General features: G+C 36.8%; 1 protein-coding gene across 4 annotated transcripts in view; it reads right to left on the bottom strand.

Annotated features, from left to right (window-relative positions):
- The window catches only part of plekhg5b (pleckstrin homology domain containing, family G (with RhoGef domain) member 5b), a gene marked incomplete at its 3' end in the record, with an annotated part of 73,387 nt that extends 49,316 nt beyond the window's left edge, over nucleotides 1-24,071 (bottom strand). Inside the window, exons 1-3 of one of the 4 annotated variants that reach the window (XM_079848419.1) lie at nucleotides 23,824-24,071; nucleotides 22,593-22,768; nucleotides 7,110-7,186 (exon numbers count right to left, since the gene is read on the bottom strand). In XM_079848419.1, the coding sequence (XP_079704545.1) occupies nucleotides 7,110-7,186; nucleotides 22,593-22,674 (159 nt within the window). In that variant the 5' untranslated portion in view covers nucleotides 22,675-22,768; nucleotides 23,824-24,071. Of the gene's footprint in view, nucleotides 1-7,109; nucleotides 7,187-14,515; nucleotides 14,658-22,592; nucleotides 22,769-23,823 lie in introns of those variants that run through there. The other 3 variants (XM_079848420.1, XM_079848418.1, XM_079848417.1) reach the window with 3 other exon arrangements.

The following is a 24,071-nucleotide window of genomic DNA, read 5'->3' as shown; positions in this document are numbered from 1 at the left end:
TGTGGAAACTGTGATATATTTTTTCAGGATTCTTTAATAAATATAAAGTTCAAAAGAGCTCAGAGAGTGTTAATTTTGGACCTAAATGCAACAAAACAACTAGTAATCTTGCACTACGCTGATAAATGTATCCAGCAAGCAGGGTTTCATTGACAATTTCTGAGAAACCAACATTATGCAATAGCTTATTTCCCAAGAAAGTGTGCAAACCCTCCCAGAAAACACCTGACACTTGGCCATATGTCAAATATCAATCAGAGTGTATTTTGCCATTTATCCGTGTGGCTTCATTTACGAAATCAAAATGGCTGATGCCTTAACTGATGAATGAAAATGCTCATGTTCGGTTTGTGTGATTGATGAACGACTGGTGTCAGATGTCGTGTCATGCAGCAGTCAAAAGGCACCCCATGTGTTCGGCATTGAAAAGCCATTATCCAACTCTGACTGGCAGATTTTCGTGCCCAGTCCACATCCTCAATGCCAGCAGACGCTCCAACAGTGAGCGGTCAATGACCATCACGCAATAGTGAAGTAATCCTTCCATTCCTTCACAAAGGAAACCGCTCATCTGGGTCTTCGCTCGCTCATTTCATCTTATGAGCCATTACCTTGTCCACTGAAGCTGAATTTATGCTTTCGGTGGTTATTTAATGGCATTACAATCTGTGGGGAGAATTCAACTACGACTGGGGCACACATCTTAATTCAGACATGGACGAAAGCAAACACGTGCTGGATCCTGAGTGCAAAAGAATACTCTGCCACAAAAACCTGTTAAACCTTGAAATACGCTACTGACTATTTTGTTTATAAGTAAAAATGCACCTAGAGTTCTTTATAGTGCCTTACTGGGCTTAAACAGCCAAATACACACACTTATTTGTATTAAAAAAAAGCCTGTCAATGTCCCTCATAAATACAGTCGTTTATCTCTTACATGAACATAAATGGTTGAGAAAGAAAGTGCATTTCTATCAGTATATTAGATCAGTGCATTCGCTCTTAAAGGGATACTCCACCGTTTTTTCATATTAAACTATGTCATTCCCTTAACTAAGACGAGTTGATACATACCTCTCGCGTCTCAGTGCGTGCACTCAATCGCTCTTGCGCGCGGTGTCACTTTGATAGCACTTAGCTTAGCCCAGTTCATTCATTAGGAACCAAACAGAGATGAAGTTAGAAGCGACCAAACACCTCCACGTTTTCCCTATTTAAATACAGTTACACGAGTAGTTACACGACAAAGTATGGTGACACAAAATAAAACGTGGCGCTTTTCTAAGCGGGTAAAAAGGATAACTATAATGTATTTTTCAAGCGTGACTTTTTACTGCGCCGAGTCGAAGTGCTTCCAACTTCAAGTGCTATTCCGCCATACATTATAGTTATCCTTTTTACCCGCTTAGAAAAGCTCCACGTTTTATTTTGTGTCACCATACTTTGTCGTGTAACTGTATTTAAATAGGGAAAACGTGGAGGTGTTTGGTCGCTTCTAACTTCATCTCTGTTTGGTTCCTAATGAATGAACTGGGCTAAGCTAAGTGCTATCAAAGTGACACCGCGCGCAAGAGCGATTGAGTGCACGCACTGAGACGAGAGAGGTATGTATCAACTCGTCTTAGTTAAGGGAATAACATAGTTTAATATGAAAAAACGGTGGAGTATCCCTTTAAAGTGACAGCAACCTAATAAACCTGCTTTGTTCTATAGCAGTTTTAGGTAGGTCTATTTCATTTGTGTCTTTTTTCTATTGTAGTTTTATTTCCTATTGCTTGTAATAATTTTTATTTGTTACATGTCTTCAGTGAGCTTGAGCTTTTTTGAAAAAAATCTTTTTACGTATGTTAGTTAGGCTAGTATTAGTTTGTGATTCTGACATTTTAATTCAATTTCTATATCATTAAAAACTTGATTTAAAGCAAAAAAATAACTATAATCTGATATATATCGTTATCGTGAAATAAAATAAAATTATTCATATCGTGTTCATAATATTCATATTCATAATATTTTGCTTATATCACCCACCTTTAGACTCATCGGTTGACTTTGCCAATTAATTAGTCAGTTGTTGTCCATCCTGACCCATTTCTAGTCGAAAGACAAGAGGATACCCTAAGTCAATTATTGGCCAAACAGCCTGTGTGGGCCATAGCATTGTTACAGCTCATTCGGTTCTTAAAGGAGCCTTCCAGAATCATTCATATTTATATATATATATATATATATATAAAAAAGTTTTTTTTTTTTTTTTTTTTTTAAAAGCTATTAGAGCGATCATCAACCTCTGCCGCTGCCCAGAGTTACCCATGAATCATTAAGGTAATGAAAAGCTAAATATTTATGGGCCGTTTCAGAACAGACGCAAATGAGAAAAGAGGGCCGAATGAGACGGCATGCGTTCCATCACTCAGCAACACGCCTTGGGAAAGATTTACAGCGGAATGAGGAAACAGAAGGAAAAACTGAAGTTATCTGGAAATGGGTAGCGAGGACCCTTTCCCTGAAGCAGAGCGTCGTTTGAGTAGGTGGCTAGACGGAGGAAGATTTATTTAGAAACGGATAAGTTGTTATAGAGAAAGTGAGGGCAGTTATCTGATCTATCACTGCGTCTGACACACACACACACACATGCACAAACCAACCAACCCGCAGAGCTCTCAGCTGTTTGTCTTTGGTGGGGTGGATTTCCCTGGCGATCCACACCTTGTCTAGTCCTGTTGGGTCGTGAATGGAGGTAATTGGCGCTGAGTGATGGAAGCACGCTCAGACTGGCCCATCTCTACATGGAAACAGAATTAGACACGAGAAGATACAACCGGAAAAAGACCAACCCACAGACTCCAGAGTCCCGTTAGCCATCTTTTTCTTCTTTTTTTTAATCATTTTAATAGAAATAGGGGGGATAGGATCAGAAAAGTTTTACTGTTAACTAACTGAAATAAGCTGAAGTACTAAAATTACTAAAACTGAAACAAAACAAAAAAATGTTGAAGGTGAAAAAAAGATGAAAAATAATAGAAATTAAAGCTATACAGTAGTCAACATTTGAACTGGATCAAAAAAGTTCATCAAAGTTGTCCTAAGACGAGAACGGTTATTGTTCAAAATTCATGTATAACTTTGATGAAAGGTTGATCCACTTCAAATGTTGACTACTGTAGAAATACATAATGATAAAAATGGCAAAAACAACAAAATAGCTAAAAAAAAAATCATTTTCAGTAACTTAAAGCTGAAAAACTTAAATTAGAAATGTTGCCTTTACTACTATCTGAAATAAATTAGTTGAAGTAGGCCTACTAAAAATAAATAAAATAAATAGAAATATAATTATAATACATAATATTTTTGAAAACTAATAAATAAAAAGCACATAACAAAATGACTTAAACTAAAAATAAAACTGAAAATATAAAAATAAAAGCTAATTAATAAATACTAAAAACAAGTTTGTGCTGTGCGACACGTCAGAACATGTACAGTACCGTCAGCCAACATCTCCGACAACCAGCTCATTTTAAGGCTTTCCACAATTACTTGGTTAAACCGACTAGATTCTACTAGGTTAAACAAACGCCACACCACAGCATTTTAAAAAATGTCGAAAGCAAGCACTTTCTAATTGAGTATTTAAGACATGCATTTAACTTTTGTCTTCTTGTCAGCATTATTCTTCCAGCAGACTATAAATAAATGCAGTCCTCCTTAAACCAGCAACATTAGCGACAGTTGTGCAAGAGCCATGACTAGTTACACAGCAAAAAATGACACAGACAGTGATTCAGAAATCTGAAGCGTGTGTTTGTCATCAAGCTTTTTTTTACAGTCCTAAACACGCACACACACACACACACACACACACACATGTCTGGTGCACTATCTTTGTGAGGACTCTCCATAGACGTAATGGTTTTTATACTGTACAAACTGTATATTCTATCCCCTTACACTGCCCCTATCCCTAAACCTACCCATCACAGGAGACATTCTGCATTTTTACATTTTCAAAAAAACTAATTCTGTATGATTTATAAGCTTTTGTACCCATGGGGACCTCAGTTTAGGTCCCCACGGTGACACGAGTCCCCATGAGTCTGTGTGCATTCAGGTTTAAGTCCCCACCGGTGTAGAAAAACATGTCCACACATACACACACACACACACACACACACACACACACACACGCACAGCCGTGTCTCTTTGCCTCCTCCTAGTGGTCAGGGTGAGTTACTGCACATTAATCCTGCTACTTTTCTGTCAGGAATTCAAAATTATGACTTTCAAAATACTGTTTATACACAAAGGTAGTGGATAAAAGGGTAATATGTGCCAGTGGAGTGGGTAAGCTGTGTCACCCTGTTGATCTAAATTTAGAAAGGGCCAATGATGCACAGCTGCCTGTGATAGATAGATGCAAATGAGAAAAAAATGCAGGAAAAAGACTGTCAAAGCAAAGGTAGGTGCATACTAATGCATAAAACGGTGTCCATTATTTCTAAGTGGCTCAGCTATAGTTAGCTTTTGCATCAAAATGCAAGAAATCCAAAGAAAAGAAAAAACTATTACAAGCTTTAAAAAAAGTGTTTCACTACAATAAGATATTCTGAATGTTAAATATTTCCTTGCATGTTTCTGGGTTGTTATAGATGTTTTCTTCTAATTTTAGCTTAGAAATAATAATATATCAGAGAATTAAATAATTAAGAATATAATATATATAAAATTATTATTAATAATAATAATAATACAGAAGTTTGGTGGTAGAAAGATTTTTTCAAAAGATTCAATACAACACATTAAATTAACCAAAAATTACAGTTAGGACATTTATTATATATATATATATATCAAGTAATTGCTTTTTTTTATCTATTCATAAAAGAACCCTGGAAAAAACAAAAATATTAATCAGCACAATTGTTTTTAACATTGTTAATAATCAGAAATGTTTACTGAGCAGACAATTATCATATTAGAATGTTTCTGAAGGATCATGTGACACTGACGACTGGAGTAATGATGCTGAAAATTCAGCTTTGATCACAAAAATAAATTACATCTTAAAATATGAAAAAAAGATATTTACAATATTACTGTTTTTACCGTATTTTTGATCTAATAAATGCAGCCTCGTGAACAGAACATTAGATATTTCTTTATAAAAACAAACGATTTTACTGATCCCAGACTTTTGAACGATACATCACCCCAGAACGAGGAGTAACAAACAAGCCATAAACAATCAAGTTACAAGACAAGCTTTCTAAATGAAGAACCAGCATGTCAACGAGGGGATGACCAGTAATAAAAACAATGGAGGCACAGAGGGAGGTGAAGGTGACAATGAGACTAGAAACATTCCTCCCTCATGTACGTTTCTCTGTAATCTCCTTACATAAGCAGAGCCCGTGACCTCGGGGCGAGCACAATCACCGACCCCCTACAGCGGTCCTGGTCACATAATCATAAACCCAGAGCCCTCGTGTGCTCACTTATACACACAAACACACTAGAGAACGGCACGCACAGACATCACATTACAGGCGGTCTTCAGGCTTTTGCATGAATGGAGAGTGATTTACAACTGTTTTTAAAGAATGATTAGGTGAGACTTAGCAAGCTCCAACAGGTAACAGCTCTGTGGTTTGATTTCCCTCTTCTCTTGAAATAAAATGAGCTCAACACTAGTAATAAATCACAGTAAGGAGGGAATAAACAGCTCGTCGGCTTTGACATAAACTGAAGGATAAGTGCTGACCATTAAGGGGTTATTCTGTACACTTCTGCAGAATATTTTCCCATAAAGTTCACTTATAACACTAGTTTTTTTTTATTTATTTTTTTATTAAGTATTGAGATGAAAGACAGACGGACGGACATATAGAGAGATAGACAGAGATAGATAGATATAATCTATCTATCTATCTATCTATCTATCTATCTATACACACACACACACACATATACACACACACATATACATACACACATATACATATACACACATATATATATATATATATATATATATATATATATATATATATATATATATATATATATATATATATATATATATATATATATTTAAAAAATGTTATTATAAAATATTTCTTAATTTAATGTATCAATGTTGAATAAAATAACTATATTTAATTTAAAGTTAATTAAATTAATTTAAATTAAAGCTAAATTAAGTTTAAAATAAATATTAAAATATTATATTTCTATAAATAAACTATTTTAAAACTTATTTTAAAAATGCATTTTATATCTTAAAGATTTTTTTCAAGGAATTAATATTTTATTTAGCAATCCATTTTCTATTTTCTAATTAATGCTGTTCCTTTTAACTTCCTATTCATCAAAGATTCATAAAAAAAAATCAAAAAGGCGCAATTGTTTTCAACATTGATAATAATAATAAATGTTTCTTGAGCAGTAAATCAGCATATTAGAATGATTTCTGAAGGATCACGTGACACTGAAGACTGAAAATTCTGCAGAAATTCCTAAATAAAACAGTTATTCAAAACTGTATTAATATTGTATTTTTGATCAGATAAATGCAGCCTTAGTGAATGAGGCATTTTTCAAAAACAACGCACACACACACACACAAAAAAAAACTTTCCAACCACAAACTTTTGAGAAATTCTGTCTGTCTATGAAGACATCTGCTAAATAGACCTGAGAGTACCACACTCTTTTAGCTACAATAGCTGAAAGCTTTAATCAAATCACTGAGAATATCTAACAAATAAACACATTCAAAAAAGTAGTTTCTTGTCACCATTACATCCAAACCTGCTGCATAACGTTCCCCTCAACACAATATGACAATAACAGCCGTCTACCTCATTCCCAACTATGATTCCCAAAGCACACAGAAAGTTATCAAAGCCTTCCTGAGAGTTGACTGGTGTTCCCTGCTCTCCTGTGTCAGAGAGCATCAGCTCAAGAGAGGGAATTCATTTCACAGTCTGGTGGCCAGAGAGGCGACCTCGTATCCCAGCAGGCCTTTCTCTGATCCTCTAAACCAAGAGAGGGCGAGATCTCGCAGCGTTCTTCGGGACGGGCGTCTGGTGTGCTGCTCTTACCTTTGAGGCGTGACGGCGCTCGGTGCAGTCTGGATGCTGGCACAACACACACTCCTCTTCCTGAGCCGGCTTCTCGTCTGCAACAGTGAATCACACACAGATACACATTAAAACCCCTTAGAGATCCGGCGGTAAACATGTACATTTTCTGAAGAAAAACGACATTGCCAGGGTGTTGCTAAGTGGTCGCTAATGTATTCAGTGTTTACGGAGTTTCTACGCAGTTGCTAGAGTATTTTGGATTGATGCTATGAGGTTGCTAAGGTCTTATGGGTGGTTGCTAGGGTGTTGTGGTGTTCTTTTGTTTGAGTCGAAAATCATAAGTCAGATCATTTAAAGTTTGTTCGAGTTTTTAAAGAAAGATTAAAAATAAGGAAAATGATGCGCAAGTGACACCACCATATTGCCAGTGTGTTGCTAAACGGATTGATGCTATAAAGGTTGTTTAGGTGTTATGAGTGGTTGCTAGGGTGTTATGAGTGGTTGCTAGGGTGTTGTCGTGTTCTTTTCAAAAAGCAAAACACACACAAAAAAAACTAACCTAAGCAAAAAAGTAAAACAAAACATGACAGGTCCTAAATAATAGGAGGATATATAGTGCAATAAATGGACAGACAGAGGAACTTTAACAGGATATAAACAGGACAAGGAAGAAGACAACAACAACAACAACAAAAAGGAAGTAAAAAAGAAGAGACAACATGAACATAAACCAGATGTAATAACACTTTCGCTTCATTCTTGACTGGATAAACAGGTGTTTCTTATTAGCACAGTGCAAAACTAAAACAACTGACCACACTATAAACATTCATTTTATGAGTACTAATTATTTCATATGCTTTAAAGATCTGTGTGTCTGTATGTGGATGGGAACTTCAGGACAGTTAACGGCCACATTTGCAAGCACTCCTCTGTAGAAGTCGACCCAACAAAAACTTTCCATTCTCCTCTCCGCTTACAGATTCAATATGCTCAGGAAAAATTATGAACATCTTTTCCATCTGGAGATCTTTTGCTTTAAATGTGTAAGTAATACGCCTCAGTATCAGATCCTAGACCAATGGTTCCCAAAATGAAGAACGCGTACAGATGGCGTTCGCAAACAAAACGCTTGGTTTCCCACCTTTTAAAAAAAACCGAGTATGTATTTCTAACAGACAAAATGTCACTTCTAGTGTAAAAATAAGAAAATAGTCGTACCGTAAAAGGTTAAATACATGACATCCAGTCAATTTGCCTCATCTATTGCGGTAAAAACTGGCTTCATCCACAAAAGCAGCGTGTAAGTTATATCATATGTTGCGTACCGAGTATGCCGCCTTAGCAAATCGCGCTACATTGTGCCTTTACTACATTTTCGACAATGTCTCTTTGTAAAAGTGTTTTTTTAAGCATACTACCATACAGAACAAATATAGATACAGACTGTGCATAGACAATAAATTATACGAGCAAGAATGCTTTTTTACCGAACATATCGTTGTGCGTCTCCAAGCAACACACAGTGGTGTTTCATTGAATGAATCGGGAGATTCAGTGATTCAATTACCCATTCGTAAATACAGTCACTTGCTTCATTACTGAATCAACGAATCAATGAATCAATGAATCAATGACTCACTCATTAAGACAGTGATTTGCTGCCACCTAACTGTCGGTTTTAGTTTAATATTTAAAAGTATTCTCTTGGTTTTTACCATCATTTCATATATTTTTATTATTTAAAACATCTCATAACATTATAATATGCCATTGTAACTGCATTCATGCCATCTCTGAGCAGTTAAATTGTGAAAATGCATCTAGATGCAGCTTGTGTCACTGCAGAGCAAAGATGACTTGTTGATACGGATTTCATTTGATTGAAATTATTGATTTAGCTTAGTTTATTGCTTTATTTGTTATATTAATTCAATTAATGGGATTTTAAGAATTTAACATAAAACATTACACATACATTTAATGGGGTTAGAAAAACTTTGCCTTCACAGAGGTAAAAAAAAAAAAAAAAACATCTGAAAATCAGTTTCCTCATGGACTAGGTGTGACTGCAGTCTAAGTGGAAGAGAGGATATTAAAGGAGGATAGGCAGAAGGATATTAAATGCCTCAGTTTGGGAACCACTGCTTTAGACAATCAAGAGTGTCATGAATCAGAAACTTGTGACGAATCCTAAAATTATGTGACACGACAGTGTCTGACCACAGCACCAGCTGCCTGCGCTGGCTTACCAGTTTAGAGAATTTCAGGGAAGCATCACTATTCCTCATATTTATTCTTTCCAAACACTTGGGTGATAAAACGTCTGCAGATGTTTAAAGTAAAACAGGTGAAAAAAGCATAGTACTTTTCTGCAAAAAATGGATAAAATACAAAATAGAAAAAAATTAAAAAAATAAACAATAAATAAAGTCAAATAAAACAAAAATATAAAATAAATAATTAATAATTTAAATTTCAAGAGGGCACAATAAGATATTACACAAGAGAAGATGACTTGACTTAAAGACAGTAGGCCCTACATGTTTAGCTTAGCGCAGAATGCTAGTAATAGGTGGTAAGAGTCTGATTCAGCAGTATTCATCTCTTTAATTATCTCTTTAACTTCCTCCTGTCCCTTTCCTTCACACACACACACACACACACACACACACACACACACACACACACACACACACACACACACACACACTCTCTCTCTCTCTCTATCCCTTTCTCTTCCTCTCTGTTTAACATGGACAGGAATGTCTGACCTCAGCACAGCTGATTAGGCCCAAATCAAACAAATAATAAAAGCAAGCTAGCGGCACATGTATTGTCAACCTCAACACACACAGTGAGACAGCATATGTGCACGACAACTTATGCAGTCATGCTCTAAATACAGAGGGGAAAAAAACTCACTGTGGCCAATATTTTAAAGCCAAAGTGAATAAAATGTGAGTGTTGTTTACCTTTTGGGTTTCCAACTTCAGAAGAGGTAAAAACAGTTTTTAATGTTTTAATACAATATAAAGTCACAATTAAAAAAAAAAAATCTAAAAAAAAAATAACAATAAAAAGGATAAAAGCTGAAACTATAGTTGCATGCTAAAACGTTCTGGTAAAATGTTTTTTGATAAAAACTGAAATAGTTGTCGGAAGCTTAGGGATGATGACATTGAAGTTGTGCAACCATGGTTTAGTTCGTTTATAGCCTATCTTTAGCTTTGTACTTCTGTTTACTTCTTTAGGCTTCAATTTAGGCTTCTATTAGGCTTCAAAAAAGTTGTGTTCATCTGTGAAAACTATCTTAATGGACAAAATGTGTAGGTATCAAACTTTTGCTTATCATAGAGCTTGTTTTTTGCGATAATCCAGAAGCCTATGGGAAAATCATATTGGATTTTTGTCGAGCGAACCAGTGTGATGCGAACTGCCGATTGGCCTACAAAGTGGCGTCATACCTACACTACTCTAAAGCAAAGCAAACTAGCTTTGAAAACATTAGATCCCACCCTCCCTTCAGAGCGTCTCCAAAGCCACGCCTCCTTCAAAACACATGAACGCGCACAGCCAGAGCGGAGTCTGCAAAGCGTCACTAGAGACGGCGTTAAATTACCTCATGTCTCAAAGCACATAACATTATCATAATAATGAACTTAAATTACAGAGCTCTAGTTGTACCACCTGACAGCTGCAGATTAATTTTGGTGTTGATAGTGTTGACATTGAAACGCATAAATCTGAGTCTGAGGATGTAAACAGCTCCGGGTAGAACGTCACGGGTTGCCATCTCGTAATCACGGTAATTACGACACGATGTGAATGCAGCATAAGCTTGTTTTGGTTGAGGAGAAAATGTAAAAGGCGGCTGTTTGTTTGTGGCGCTCAGTGACTGTCTGTAATGCAATGATTGGAAGAAAAATGTTTGGTCCTGAGACTTTCACAAAAGATATACGTTATATAAGTTTTTATATTTAGACCACTTCTATTATTGATTGCTATCAGGATGTGAAGAAAGTTTCAACCAGTATAACAAACAATTGCCTACCCTACCTTAAAGTATGTAAAATATAAAACTATAACATATATGAATAAAATAAATTGAGTAATACAAAATATTTAATAAAATACAAAGTAATAACAGAAAACTAAACAACTAATTATTAGAAATAATAATAAAAACAACATTACAATAGTATTTGAGTTTATATAATAATAATAATAATAATAATAATATTATACATTATTACTACTAATAATAATGTATTAATATAATCAGTATTATTATTATTATTATTATTATTATGAAAAAATATTGCAAAATTTAAAAAAAGAAAAAAACAAGACTTGACAATCTTACAATGATATATAAAATACGTAAAATATAAAATGAATAATAACCTAAATAAATAAATAAATATTTATGTTCGTAGAACAAACCATTCAGGACAAGCCAAATACTTTGGACCGTGACATACTAGGACCCCAACCCAAAGTACAAGCATTAGAAATAGTAATGCTCGTCTTAGCAAGCACCTCTAATAATCATACAAATCAGTGATCCATAAAACAAAGGCATACAGTTCCCAACCGACAATCCCACAACCCTGCAGCCTTATAATAATCTTCCTCAAAGAAGACCACACAGTAAGGACCTGACCTTAACTGTACCATGTTTACCATGTATAGGCAGAGAGGAGGTTTCTAAAAGTATGTTTACGTATCGCTTTTGTACGGGCTTTTACAAGGAATTTGAGGAATGCCTTAGATCAGTGGTGAATTTATCCCTCTGTCCTGTACCACTGAGGCGACTGGCACACTACTGGAACTGCTGTCTGATGTCTCGCCTCGTTCTCATGCTTCTCTCTGAAGGCTAAACCTCCCCGTCAGCCGGAGACGCTGGAGAGAGTTATGTAACGCGAGGCGTCTACTAGAAGACAGATGGTGGACGGCAGCAGCCTGCCAAGGTACGAGGTGTTTCGCTTGACTGTCAGAGATGCCGCCAACTGCTGCATCACCACATGGGAAAATAAAAGGGTTTGGTGAACAGGATCCCATTGAATACACATTAAACTGACTTTTGGCTAATAGAAATCCATCTGTACCCTACACAAACTGCTTACAAATGCTTACTTACTTTTCTATAGTCCTAGTCCACTTTGCGTTCACATTGGCATTTTACATTTTAGCATTGAACCTAAAGATCCAGAACCCAAAGGCATAGGGATATGTTCACAACCTAATTGATCGGCTTTTATGATGTAGTTATATTTCGCAACAGAACTTATCGAACATCCAAAACAATGCTGTATGCTGGGCTAAATGCGCTCGCTGTATGTGCGTAGCCTACATATGATGGTATATGATGGATCTGAGAACGTGTGAAGAGCTTATAAACTGTGTAATGACCCAAAACAGCGGCAGGAATCCCTCCATCACACACACACAAACGAAGATCTGCTGCGAGGAGACGCTGGTTCTGATGCCTGTATCGAACTGTGACGAGAAAAAACAGGTATGCTTGAGCATTCTGTCCTTTTTAGGGTCACATCTTGTGACATCATGTCCTGTTTTTGGTTTGTTTACATGTCTTTGGTTCGTGTTGCGTTTATATTTATTAGAATATTCGAATCACACCAGAGTTCGTTTGGAAGCTGACCGAGAACCTTCTTTTCGGCGGTGTTGGTCCGCTTATTTGGTGCGCACCAGGGTTCGGATGGCAGAGTTCACACTTGTTCAAATGAACCGCACTAACAGAGCAATTGCACCAGGGTTCGTTTGAATCGAACCAAACCTGCCAAGTGTGAACACACCTTAAAAGGAAAGGAACATGAGAGAGAGATGCTTCCTTTTCCAATGCATTAGATGAGATATTGCAAAACAGCTAAAATGCATTTGCAACCTGAACCAATTTAGAATTTTGGCCACAATATGCTTTAATAACTTTGGTTATCAGATATTAATGCGAAAGCACATTTATATAATCAATAAAAATAAATAATTATGAAGTCTACAAAAAAAAAAAGAGTTTAAAATAAGTCACATTGTGAGAGATTTTCTTTATACCATTCATGTCATATTGTGTGAAATAAAAGACACAATTATGAAAATTATATAGTTGCATATGTCACATTGTGAAATATAAAAGTCACAAATTTAAAATACAATTATGAAATATAGTCTTATATTTATGAGATTATGAGATTGAGAACATCACAATTACGAGAAATCGGCTTCCATATCAAAGTAATTTTGTATTCTGTAAAAAAATTGACCACGATTTTTCTCTTTTAGCTGAAAACCAAATGTAAAAAATGTTACTGTATTGCATTGTCAACCAAAATGTTTTGTTTGTGTATGCCTATTTTAATTAGACAATGTCCAGTCAAATCGAATTAGAAACATTTAGTACAGAAAATGTTTATCATCTCAGTTTCAAAAATTGTCTGCTTGAAAAACTAAAAATGCAGTAAGCACATTTCAGTTATTTTCATTCATGTCATTGACAGAAAACTGACAGCAAGTCTCTGAAGTCCATGCCTCCAGCACTGCTTCTTACACAACATGCAGAGAGGACTTAAGAGGCCACACACTTGAATCTCGAGGACATACAGTAATAAGACCATTTTGAAGGCACCACTAGAGCTAATCTTACAGCAATGTGCTTTTTAAGATGACTGCATAATCCACTATGAGTTTCTGACATTTTCCCATCACCGCTACTACCTCAAACACCAAAGTGAGCCATGACCCACCATTATAATCCCCCAGACTAATTACGGCATTCGAGAGGACAAGTATGCACTTAGAAATGCAGTACGCTCCTCTTCTGCAGGCCGCAGTGGCCAGAGAGCGGCTCTCAGTAATGGATCAGCCTTAATTACAGGTCTTATGAATGGAAGAGATCAAAGAAGAGACTCAGTGTTAAAGCTTTCCATCTCCAGATGAGTGTCCCAAATGTTCCGGAAGAAATTTGGGTTGCATAAGTTGTGAGACAAAAAATAAAGCACTGAGGAGGACTGAATGATAGGCTAATGAAAACAGTGTGTCCAGTTTCATCTTATACTATTATTATTAGGATAGGGATAAGGGCAAGAGTCCTGAAGAATATGGAGGTGGCAGTAATGATTGACCATAACACATTTTTCAAAACTTCAAAACACATAAATCGAACGCAGCAAGCATACAAAGTTAACAAGAAGTGTGGAGAGGTCTTATGATGAAAAACAGCTTAATGTAGCGCTACAAACAACAGGAAACAATACACTGACGCATAGATACATGAACTAGGGATGCAACAACATTAAAATTCTAAAGTTTAAGCAAGTACCATCTGAGATGGAAGTGTATTAAAGATGACAACTCATGGTTAGTGACTAAAGAGTTAGGGTATTTTGGGAAAGTGGATCCAACCTTACCATTAACATCATGGATGACATCCAGTGGGGACGACCAAGAGTACCGCTCCACCCCCCGCTGTGTCAAACAAGATGGTAGTGTCTCGAGCTCATATGCCCCCCGTTTCCTCCAGTAAAGGAACATTGTGAAGGATAAAGTTGTAAACGTTAACTACAAAACTAAGCACCCCTCTAACTGATCTTCTAAAGGCTACTTTAAAAGGGAACAAAACCAACTCGTACAATAAACAAACACTCGACATCTAACGAGTCATCTTGACGTCCACCTCTGATGTGCTATTAACTGGATATAGTCAATCTCAAACAATTCGCCATAAAGCAAGCACCTGCAGTTACCTCATCTTCCCTAACAAATAAACCTTTCTTTGATCCCGTTTCACGAGTTCCAACCCATAAAAGTGTGCAACTAGGCATGCCAAAACCGGACCTATATTCCAAATCCGAGGAAATCCTGGCACCCATTTCACAGCCCCCCAATGAAACTCATGACAATAAATCTCTATTGAGAATGTATGACGGCTTCCTCGCTTCTTAAATTGTGGATCTTACAACGTAATCTTGCAGTACGCCAAGACGGGAACACCTACAATTCCCCTAGACCTTGGCAAGAACAATCAAATTAAAGTCTTCCTAATTTGCTCGATGTCTTGACGAAAATGTCTCATCGCTTTTGAGAAGTTGACGGTGCTGAGATGTTCTTCACTCTCTTCACTCTACAATCAGTATTACCAAGTCTCAAGGAACAGGCACATTGGTGTCAAAGTCTGTGCAAGCAGTTTGGGCAAAGGGGCCTGGTTGTCAGAGGGTGTTCAACCCACACTACCAGACAAATGTTGTATTCATACTGGGGTGAAGTGCATGCTGGGATTGACAGACCAGGCCAATACCTTCCAGTATTTGAGAAACAAAGATCCCTTGCAAACCCCTCCTACACAGACAGTGAACTTTGTCTATGATTTGCACAAACAATAAAAGCCAGACATTTCTGCATTGATAACAGCCCTGGGTCCTCCTTTTCGGAGATTTATGCGTTATGAATGCCGTGTGACTACAACAATGTCAGCTGTTTCCGTGGATGGACACCAGCCAGCAGTGGCTCCTGATAAGATATCCGCTCTGCAGTGGTGAATGCATGTCAACATGACATCATTTCAAACGTGGCATTTCCTAAGCGTCAAAGGAACACGTTGGAAACCTCTTGTTGTATTAAGATGGCTTCAGTTATCCTGCAGAGAAGAGTTACTGTGAGAACGAACCGTGCAAGAGTCATAGGGGAGGGACAATGTTGCACAGCCATTCAAATGTCCAATTTTGGGATAAGAAATTAGAGGGTACGGCTGGGGCAGACTTACTCTTGGAGTCTGGCTTTGCAGACATATGGTAGTAATCCAGAACCTGGCTTTGAACTTGCAGCTTTTTTTTTTTATGAACAGGCCGCTCAGGCAGCTGTAGAACGAGACGCAACAAGCAGACTTCAGACAATGAATCTGATATGTTTCCTCTTCAACTTCAGCGTCATTTTTAAACTCAAACAGAGGGCATAAATATTTTGTGTTAGCATATAAAGTGTGCTTACGTAATAGAGTTTGAGTACAGACATGTGACCGAAAGGCAGAATGAGTGTGTGCATCAGGAGTGAGTTTTCCAAGCCTCAATGGTGTTGACAGGTGGAGAGCAGTTTGATACTCTGGTTGCAAAAGTAGTGGAAAACAGAGTTTAACCTATATTTAGATTGAACAGCCACATCATATGCTATTCTTAACCCTTAAATACTAGAAATGCTATTATAATATTTCAAAATTTGCAACACAACAACAAACTGAAGATGTTAACTGAAGACAATTCACTGACCTTGTTCAATCCCCAAACACTACATATTAAATAGCACATAATCATCCCATATATGTCCCACAGACATGAATGAGACCTCAAATCATGTGACTTTTTAAGAAGGTGTGCTGTTCCTTTTCTAATTGACCAGACTTTACAAAAAAACAGGTGAAAATAAATCAGACTTACACTGAGCCATAGACACCAGAATATCATATAGGATGGGATTTTTTTTTACTTGGGCTAGTAAACAATCACCTAGTAGCAACCATATAACATTAAAAAAAAGCAATATCTAAAAACAAATTCACATAAAAATGCATGGATGGAAACCCAGCTATTGACAATCGTCGACGACAATTTGTCTGTAGGTAATGTGCGGTTCCTACACATGAAAAACAACCCATCTAGATAGCCAGACTTTACCTCTCACTGGGTGGACAACCATGAAAATGACTGATATGCCTTTCACTCAAAATCCCTAAATTGTTACTGTAACAGCACAGGGGTATTTAGGATGTAATGAAAAGCTATACCGTCTGTACACTCAGTACACAAGCAGATATTACAGAGCTCATCCTTGGCAGAGACGTGGTCATTAACACGAGGCTGAGATCCGCCTAAATGGACTTAAGCTGGGTGGGGGAAGATGTTCAGAAGTAGCCAGCGTGGGACAAAGTGATGGCATGAACTCTTGTTAAAGGGCCCTTTTAATCTACTGTAATCGGCACAAGGATGAGCGGGGTGACACAAGCGGGCTATTCTTATAATGAACACAGCATAAAGCCAAGAAACCAAGAGCTACAGGAGTTACATTAGAGCTACACAGCCAATTGCTTAGTCACAATCTAGAAATATACGTAATGACTAGCAATCTAAACATAAAAAAATACACATGCTCTTGACTCTAAACTCCTTTTAAAGAGTTTTGCTGCATTCATGTGTTGTCCAAATTATCGGAATTATTACGAGATCACATCATTGAAATTCAAACTCAGAGATTGTTTGTTTATGAGGCAACTCTCATAACACCAAAATCGACAATTCTTGTTTTTTTTATGGAATATTTCAGTATTTATAATAAATAATTTATCAATGCACATCTTTTTTTTATTTATATACCCTCTTAAAGGGTTAGTTCACCCAAAAAAGAAAATTCTGTCAGTAATTACTCACCCTCATGTTGTTCCAACCATGTAAGTCTTTCGTTCATCTTCGGAACACAAATTAAGATATTTTTGATGAAATCTGACAGAATTCTGACTCTTCCATAGGCTTCCAGTGTGACCGAAACTCGCCGACCCAGAATAGTTATTAAAAACATCGTTAAAATAGTCCAAGTGACTCCAGTGGCTCAATCTTAAGTATATCAAGCGATGAGAATACTTTTTGTGCGCAAAAACAAACAAAAATACCGACTTTATTCCACTATTCAATTCCTTCTCTCTGGGCCTCGTAGTGTTTTTGCGCTGCGCGTCAGTGTTGCACGTCATCACGCATCACACACATGACCTGCTTCGGCCAATTGTGAGCCTACGTGGTGACGTGCAACACAGACGCGCTACGCAAAAACACTACGAGGCCCAGAGAGAAGGAATTGAATAGTGGAATAAAGTCGGTATTTTTGTTTGTTTTTGCGCACAAAAAGTATTCTCATCGCTTGATATACTTAAGATTGAGCCACTGGAGTCACTTGGACTATTTTAACGATGTTTTTAATAACTATTCTGGGTCGGCGAGTTTCGGTCACACTGGAAGCCTATGGAAGAGTCAGAATTCTGTCAGATTTCATCAAAAATATCTTAATTTGTGTTCCGAAGATGAACGAAAGACTTACATGGTTGGAACAACATGAGGGTGAGTAATTACTGACAGAATTTTCATTTTTGGGTGAACTAACCCTTTAATTTTTAATCAAAATACCTTGCACTTGCAGCAACATCTCTTCTATTCTCTGATGGCGTGTTTACTGGTGTGTGAGTGGGACAACCTGTCACTCACATGAGATCCACCAATAGAAATCCACAACCATCCAATCAATTCCCCATGGACAAAATCAAGCCCCGTCCTACATTTCTTCTTGTTCAAGAAGCTGTTTCACTCGGATATACGTCACAATAGGAATGAAAAGACTGTCGCAACCAGCGAAACACCTAATATATTAATACTTTAATTCAATATTCTCTGAAATATTTAACAACAAAAAAATCACAAGCGGTAACACTGACTGTAATAAAATCAAACTGAAAGCCACGCATGCCATGTTTTTGTTTCATGATGTCACAACTGTCAACTTTATTGACATCTATAATGAGATAAAATATTAATGTCGTTGGATTAGTATGCATTATGTATGCACAGTATGCATTAATGCACCAAGGTCAATGTGTTATGTTACTTGTCAGCCATAATAACCCAGCTGAAAAACTATTAAACTGGTTTGCTGGTCTTAACCAGTTTACGCTGGTCTCTTAGCCAGGCCAACACCCTTCTAAAACCAACCAAAGGCTGGAAGACCAATTAAGACCAGCTTAGGCTGGTTTCAGATGGGGTTTTTTCAGCAGGGAATCTTAATGTTATATCAATAAGCTATAATACATACCATGTAGGGGTGGGCAATCTGATGATTTTATATCGTGATCGATCTTGAAGACATCCACAATCTACTTTTTAAGCAGTTCAAAGAGATTGTGATCTTTTATGTCCTTGTAATAATGTTAAAATACAGCAATGACCGCCTACTAGATGGCTGTGCTGATTGGACAAATTATTTCATGCGTCTCAATCATGTGTCTTTCATGCGTGGTGATGCATTTGAAGAACAATTCAACAGCAGTAGGACTATGCGTTAGATAAAAATTTTGTTTTCGATTCATGAAAACGTGATAATCAAAATAAAATTATCATTGTGTGCATTCCATTCCTTTACTTTAAAGCGGTGTGCTTTTGCCTCTCCTTGAAAGCCTAGACTTAACATCCAAATCAGTCAAATCATGTAACGTGACTTTTGTAAAATACAGGACATGCTTTATTTAAAAAAAAAAGAGTTATTAAAACCCATTAAACAGCGAAAGAGACTGATCCCCATGCACTTTCTGTGTGTGAGCTCGGTCTTAAAGCCTAATGCTGTCTGTGTCATTAATGTTAAACAAAAGACAAAGACAAAATCACTCACTGCTGAATAACTTTATAAAAGTAACAGAGGATTTTTGTGGAATACAATACAATATTAGTCTAAAAACATTCCTTATTATCACTAAAAAATCCTATATTTATTATTTCAGCCAAAGTCTTGCAGTGACTTAGTGTGTATAGCATACTAGTGAATATTTTTATTACTCATCTCAGCTGGGATCTAAATGAAGGAACACAAATTTCACCTTCAGGCTCCAACAGCGGCGCTTCAGCAGTCAAACAAACCAAACGACTCCAACTGCAAATTCACGGCTAAATTACTGTTAATCTCATTTATTCAATGGGTCTAATAGCTGAACAAGGACTTAAACCAAGGGCAGGACCTGGAGGAAGAACAATATGCTAATAGCACAGTCTTAAGCCTTTCTAGTGTGTGATAAAAGCAAGTTGAAAGCGTGACAGAGTGAGGGATGATGGGAAAGCTGTAAGGCTAAGAGGGCTGTTGAACGGTGGAGGGAACGGCTAACAGCTGCGAGAGCCTGTTCATGAGCATTACATCATCTCAGAACTTGAAAAGCTGATAGCAATAACCCTGCGGTGTGTTTTTGTGTGTATGTAGGGGGTTGCGTTTGACTTTTGGAGTCATGCTAACAATACAGTCTCTCAAGTAAAGGCTATCATATTACGTCAATTGTGAGTTAAGTTACCAGCGATATTTCATTACGTATTTACTTTGATCACTTTAATAAAATGCGACGCGACTTTTGATTCAAACTATAAGCGCTTGTGAATAAATCAGTCAATTCATTGACAAGAAAATTGTCAGTTTTTGTGCAAAATGTACTTTTCATATGGTTTTAAACACTTTTTTGTAGCATGAATAACTATTTTTACATTTCGCCCATACAAAACTCAAAGTGCAATGGCATTGCTATGCAGTTGCTATGGAGTTCTGGGTGGTTGCTAGGTGGTTCCTTACTGACCCCAAGACAAAAAAAGCCCAATTCTCCATGATATTCTGGTTTCTAGATATTTCTGGGTCCGTCCTTCAGTGTAGTATGTATGGGAAGTTTTTACCAATTTAATCATCTGTCCACTGAAAATTAAGCCTCATCACGGTACGTTTACACGACAACGATGTGCTAAAAACAGAAACGTTTTTCCTTTACGTTTTTCACGTACAGACGACAACGTTGTCAAAACAATCCCCGTTCACACAGATCCACGAAAACGACTAAAAACACTGTATTATTCATGCCAGGCCAGTAGATACGCATGCGCATGACGTTACCGTTTTCACAAATTCTCGTTTTTGTAGTTTACACAGAGACGTTAACGGTATCATTTTCCAAAACTTGCATTTTAAAAGCCGTTTTCAAAAGTTTGCGTTTTCAGGCCCCCAAAACGCCATTGTCGTGTAAATAAATGGCCAAAACGCATAAAAAAGTTTTACGTTTTTAGTTGAAAATGACGTGTAAACGGCCCCTTAATTAACATGCAAATGGCAAAGAAGAGTCAAACAGATGACACAAACACGAATTAAGCTATAATTTAGTGATGACCTCTTGCATTTAGTAACTTTTAGAAAATCTGACTACCACTGGACAAACCAAATGTAGCAAAGAGAAACACAAACTGGTAAATAAATACCACTTGACACTTCAGATAATAAGATTAGTCTAAGTAGAAGGATTTGCCAGTGTTTGGGCTAAAGAATTAGTGGATGCAAGAGTAACCAACTTAAAACACAGTCTTATACTGTGATGCAATGAACATTTTCAGGAAGCATATCAAGCTAAGAGCCTTAAAGGGCAGTCAGTTGACATCATGCATCCAAAATGAGGGAGGAAAAACACACCAGGTAGAACAGTGTTAAGATAACATGACTAATCAAACTTGAGTGAGCCAGAAGCTCCTTCTCAGACAAGCCTTAAACACCAGATGCCTGGAGATTAAACCCATGTATTTCAGGGAGGCTTGAGTGGTCTGGTACACTGAGGGTAACTTGCAGCCCCTGCTGAGCTAAGAAGCCTCTGGCGTACAGCACACTTTAGTTTGGGTTTCTATAAATAACCATTCAGACTGGAAGGCTAATCTTTTCGAGATTGCAGAGGTCAATATAATCAAGCAGGAAAATGTTTGGAAACAGCAAATAACGTCTATGCATGTCAGTTTGTTGAAAGTAGTAGTATAGAATGGCCAAACCATCCAAAAACTCAAATAAAGTTCAAATAAAGTCCAATAAAAGCAACAAAACATCTCTAAATTAATGTTTTTTTGATTCTATTGGACTTTTCGCCATGCATGCTTATACATTTATGGTGCTGGCTAAGTCAAGCAATACTATTACTAAAGCTATTACTTTTAGGGTTAGGAATCTGACTTATTATTTTGGTGGATGATAAAATTGTTGAAAAAAGCCCTACAGATTTAGGCAACATTGAAGGAGTAACCTGAGCCATATCTAGGGACCAGAATATCTTAAATATTTTGGCCAAGACCAGTAAGCCACAATGCACCTTTCTATCAGAAATGCATAAAAATATCATCATTTTAGAATTTTATAAAGAAGAGGCCACTTAACTTGTCTGATTCGCAACCAATTAAACATTAAAATTCCCTAATATGCAAATTATCTCAAATAAAAAATTATAATAAACTCAACTGGTAATTTAAATGATGTAAACAGATAAGGGATTTGCTGTAACTCACTTTTATAATTCCACCAGACGAATACATCATACACAAACACACACAGGACCAATTGTAATTGCTTAACATTTCGGCACACAAACCCCAATCAATACTTACTAAACTATGATCAGAGAGTGCATATGCTACATTAGTCGCATATATAATATGTAATTTCATAAATCATTAAAGTTTAATGTCAAACCATGACTGTTGGCTGACTTGTTTATGGGATTTGAAGCATCAATATCAATCATTTGTTCAACTTAAAAAGTTATGCCGAAACATGAATATGCAAGAGCGACCAATCGAAGACAGACCAATCGAAGTCCTTCATCTGTCAAGTCTAACATTTTTCTTGAAATTTCAAAAACAGTTCGTGTTTACATTTCATAAAAGTCAGAGGAGAACACAAACTTACTGAGACGCAGCCGGATACCAAGCCAACTTCTGGGAGGCGATTTGTGAAGACCTGGATGCATAATCCACTTGTTGGGTACCATGATGTGTGACTTTACTCTACGTCCTTTGTGTTGAGGTAGAAGTCCACACTGAAACAGCTGGTGGGGGGGGTTCACCAGCGGTCACATACGACTCCTGCCATGATGATTGGAGAATGAACACAACTTTTACTGCCAGGGGCATAGATCCCAGATGGGACACATCACCCAAATTTGGGTAAGCATCTAGGCTAATTGTCAATATTACGACCAGATTTGTGAAGTGAAGTTGAAATACCCCTGGCAGTATTTATCTCTTTAATCAAACTAGGTTAACCTGAAGATATATACAATACAATTAATGTTAATGAATACTTTGTATGGAAATTAGCAACAGTTTGCAGTTCATGCTGTTGCATCTGGTCGCACAGCAAAGTAAAATATATATATATATATACTGTATACAAATATAAATATATAATGCTAGTTTGGTTCTCTCAGGATATATTCAATTATTCAGAAAGACATTAAATATATGAGCATACAATTTGTGAATTAAATGTAATGCTGATATTTTTTTGTCTGGTTTAAAGTTAAAAATGTTAATGGTGTGACTGTCCAGAAATTGTAAAAAGTCTACAATTAAAAAAGGCTGAAATACTGACAAAAACAAATGTTGTTTTATATTAAGCAAAGATTAAGTTGTCAATCATATTTTAAAAGGTGTTAAAAAGTATACTTTTATATAAGAGTACTTTTAACAACGCTTTTAACACAAGTGTTGCAACATTTCAGTCAGTAAATCTTTTGTAGAAAATTGTATAAAATGGTTTTAAAATGTTTGAAATTCACATCTACATTTAATTGAAACCAACATAAATTATATTTCTAAAAACTTGACAAATGTTTTGAACTAGATTTTTAAAAGTAGTTTCTCTTTTTGATAAATCCTTGAGACTGGTCCACAATATATGCACTGCATGCACATAATAAATGCAGACCCAGGTTTGCATAACAGGCCAGATTTGGCTGCATCTCCTTTGATCTCCAGTATTATGTTGCTGCATTGTAATTTCAATGGCTCGGTAAGCGTGCATGCTGTTTACTTATGCATCTCAGCGATTAATACATGGACTACAACATGATTAATTCACCAATAAGATACAGTGATCGCATTCGATTCAGTGGATTATTGACTCACTCTTCACTAACCTGTTGCATTGTGAAGCTTCATGATCGACCCTCAGAGAGAAAATAAGCTCGTCCATTCAGCAGCAGCAGGACTTCAAATTCACTCCAATGTCGCTTTCATTCCCACAGAAAGGTGTCGAGTCTACCTCACCAGCTCTGTCTTGAGTAAATCCATGCTTGGAGAGACAGGACTGGTGATTATCAGCGTGAAAGTTTCTCGCTGCTTTGTCTGGGGCTGTTCCCTCTACTCTGTTTCTGCCATGGAAAGC

The sequence above is a fragment of the Squalius cephalus genome, assembly GCF_949319135.1.
Source record: "Squalius cephalus genome assembly, chromosome: 18".
Lineage (NCBI taxonomy): Eukaryota > Metazoa > Chordata > Actinopteri > Cypriniformes > Leuciscidae > Squalius > Squalius cephalus.
This window is presented reverse-complemented; position numbering and strand designations above follow the sequence as displayed.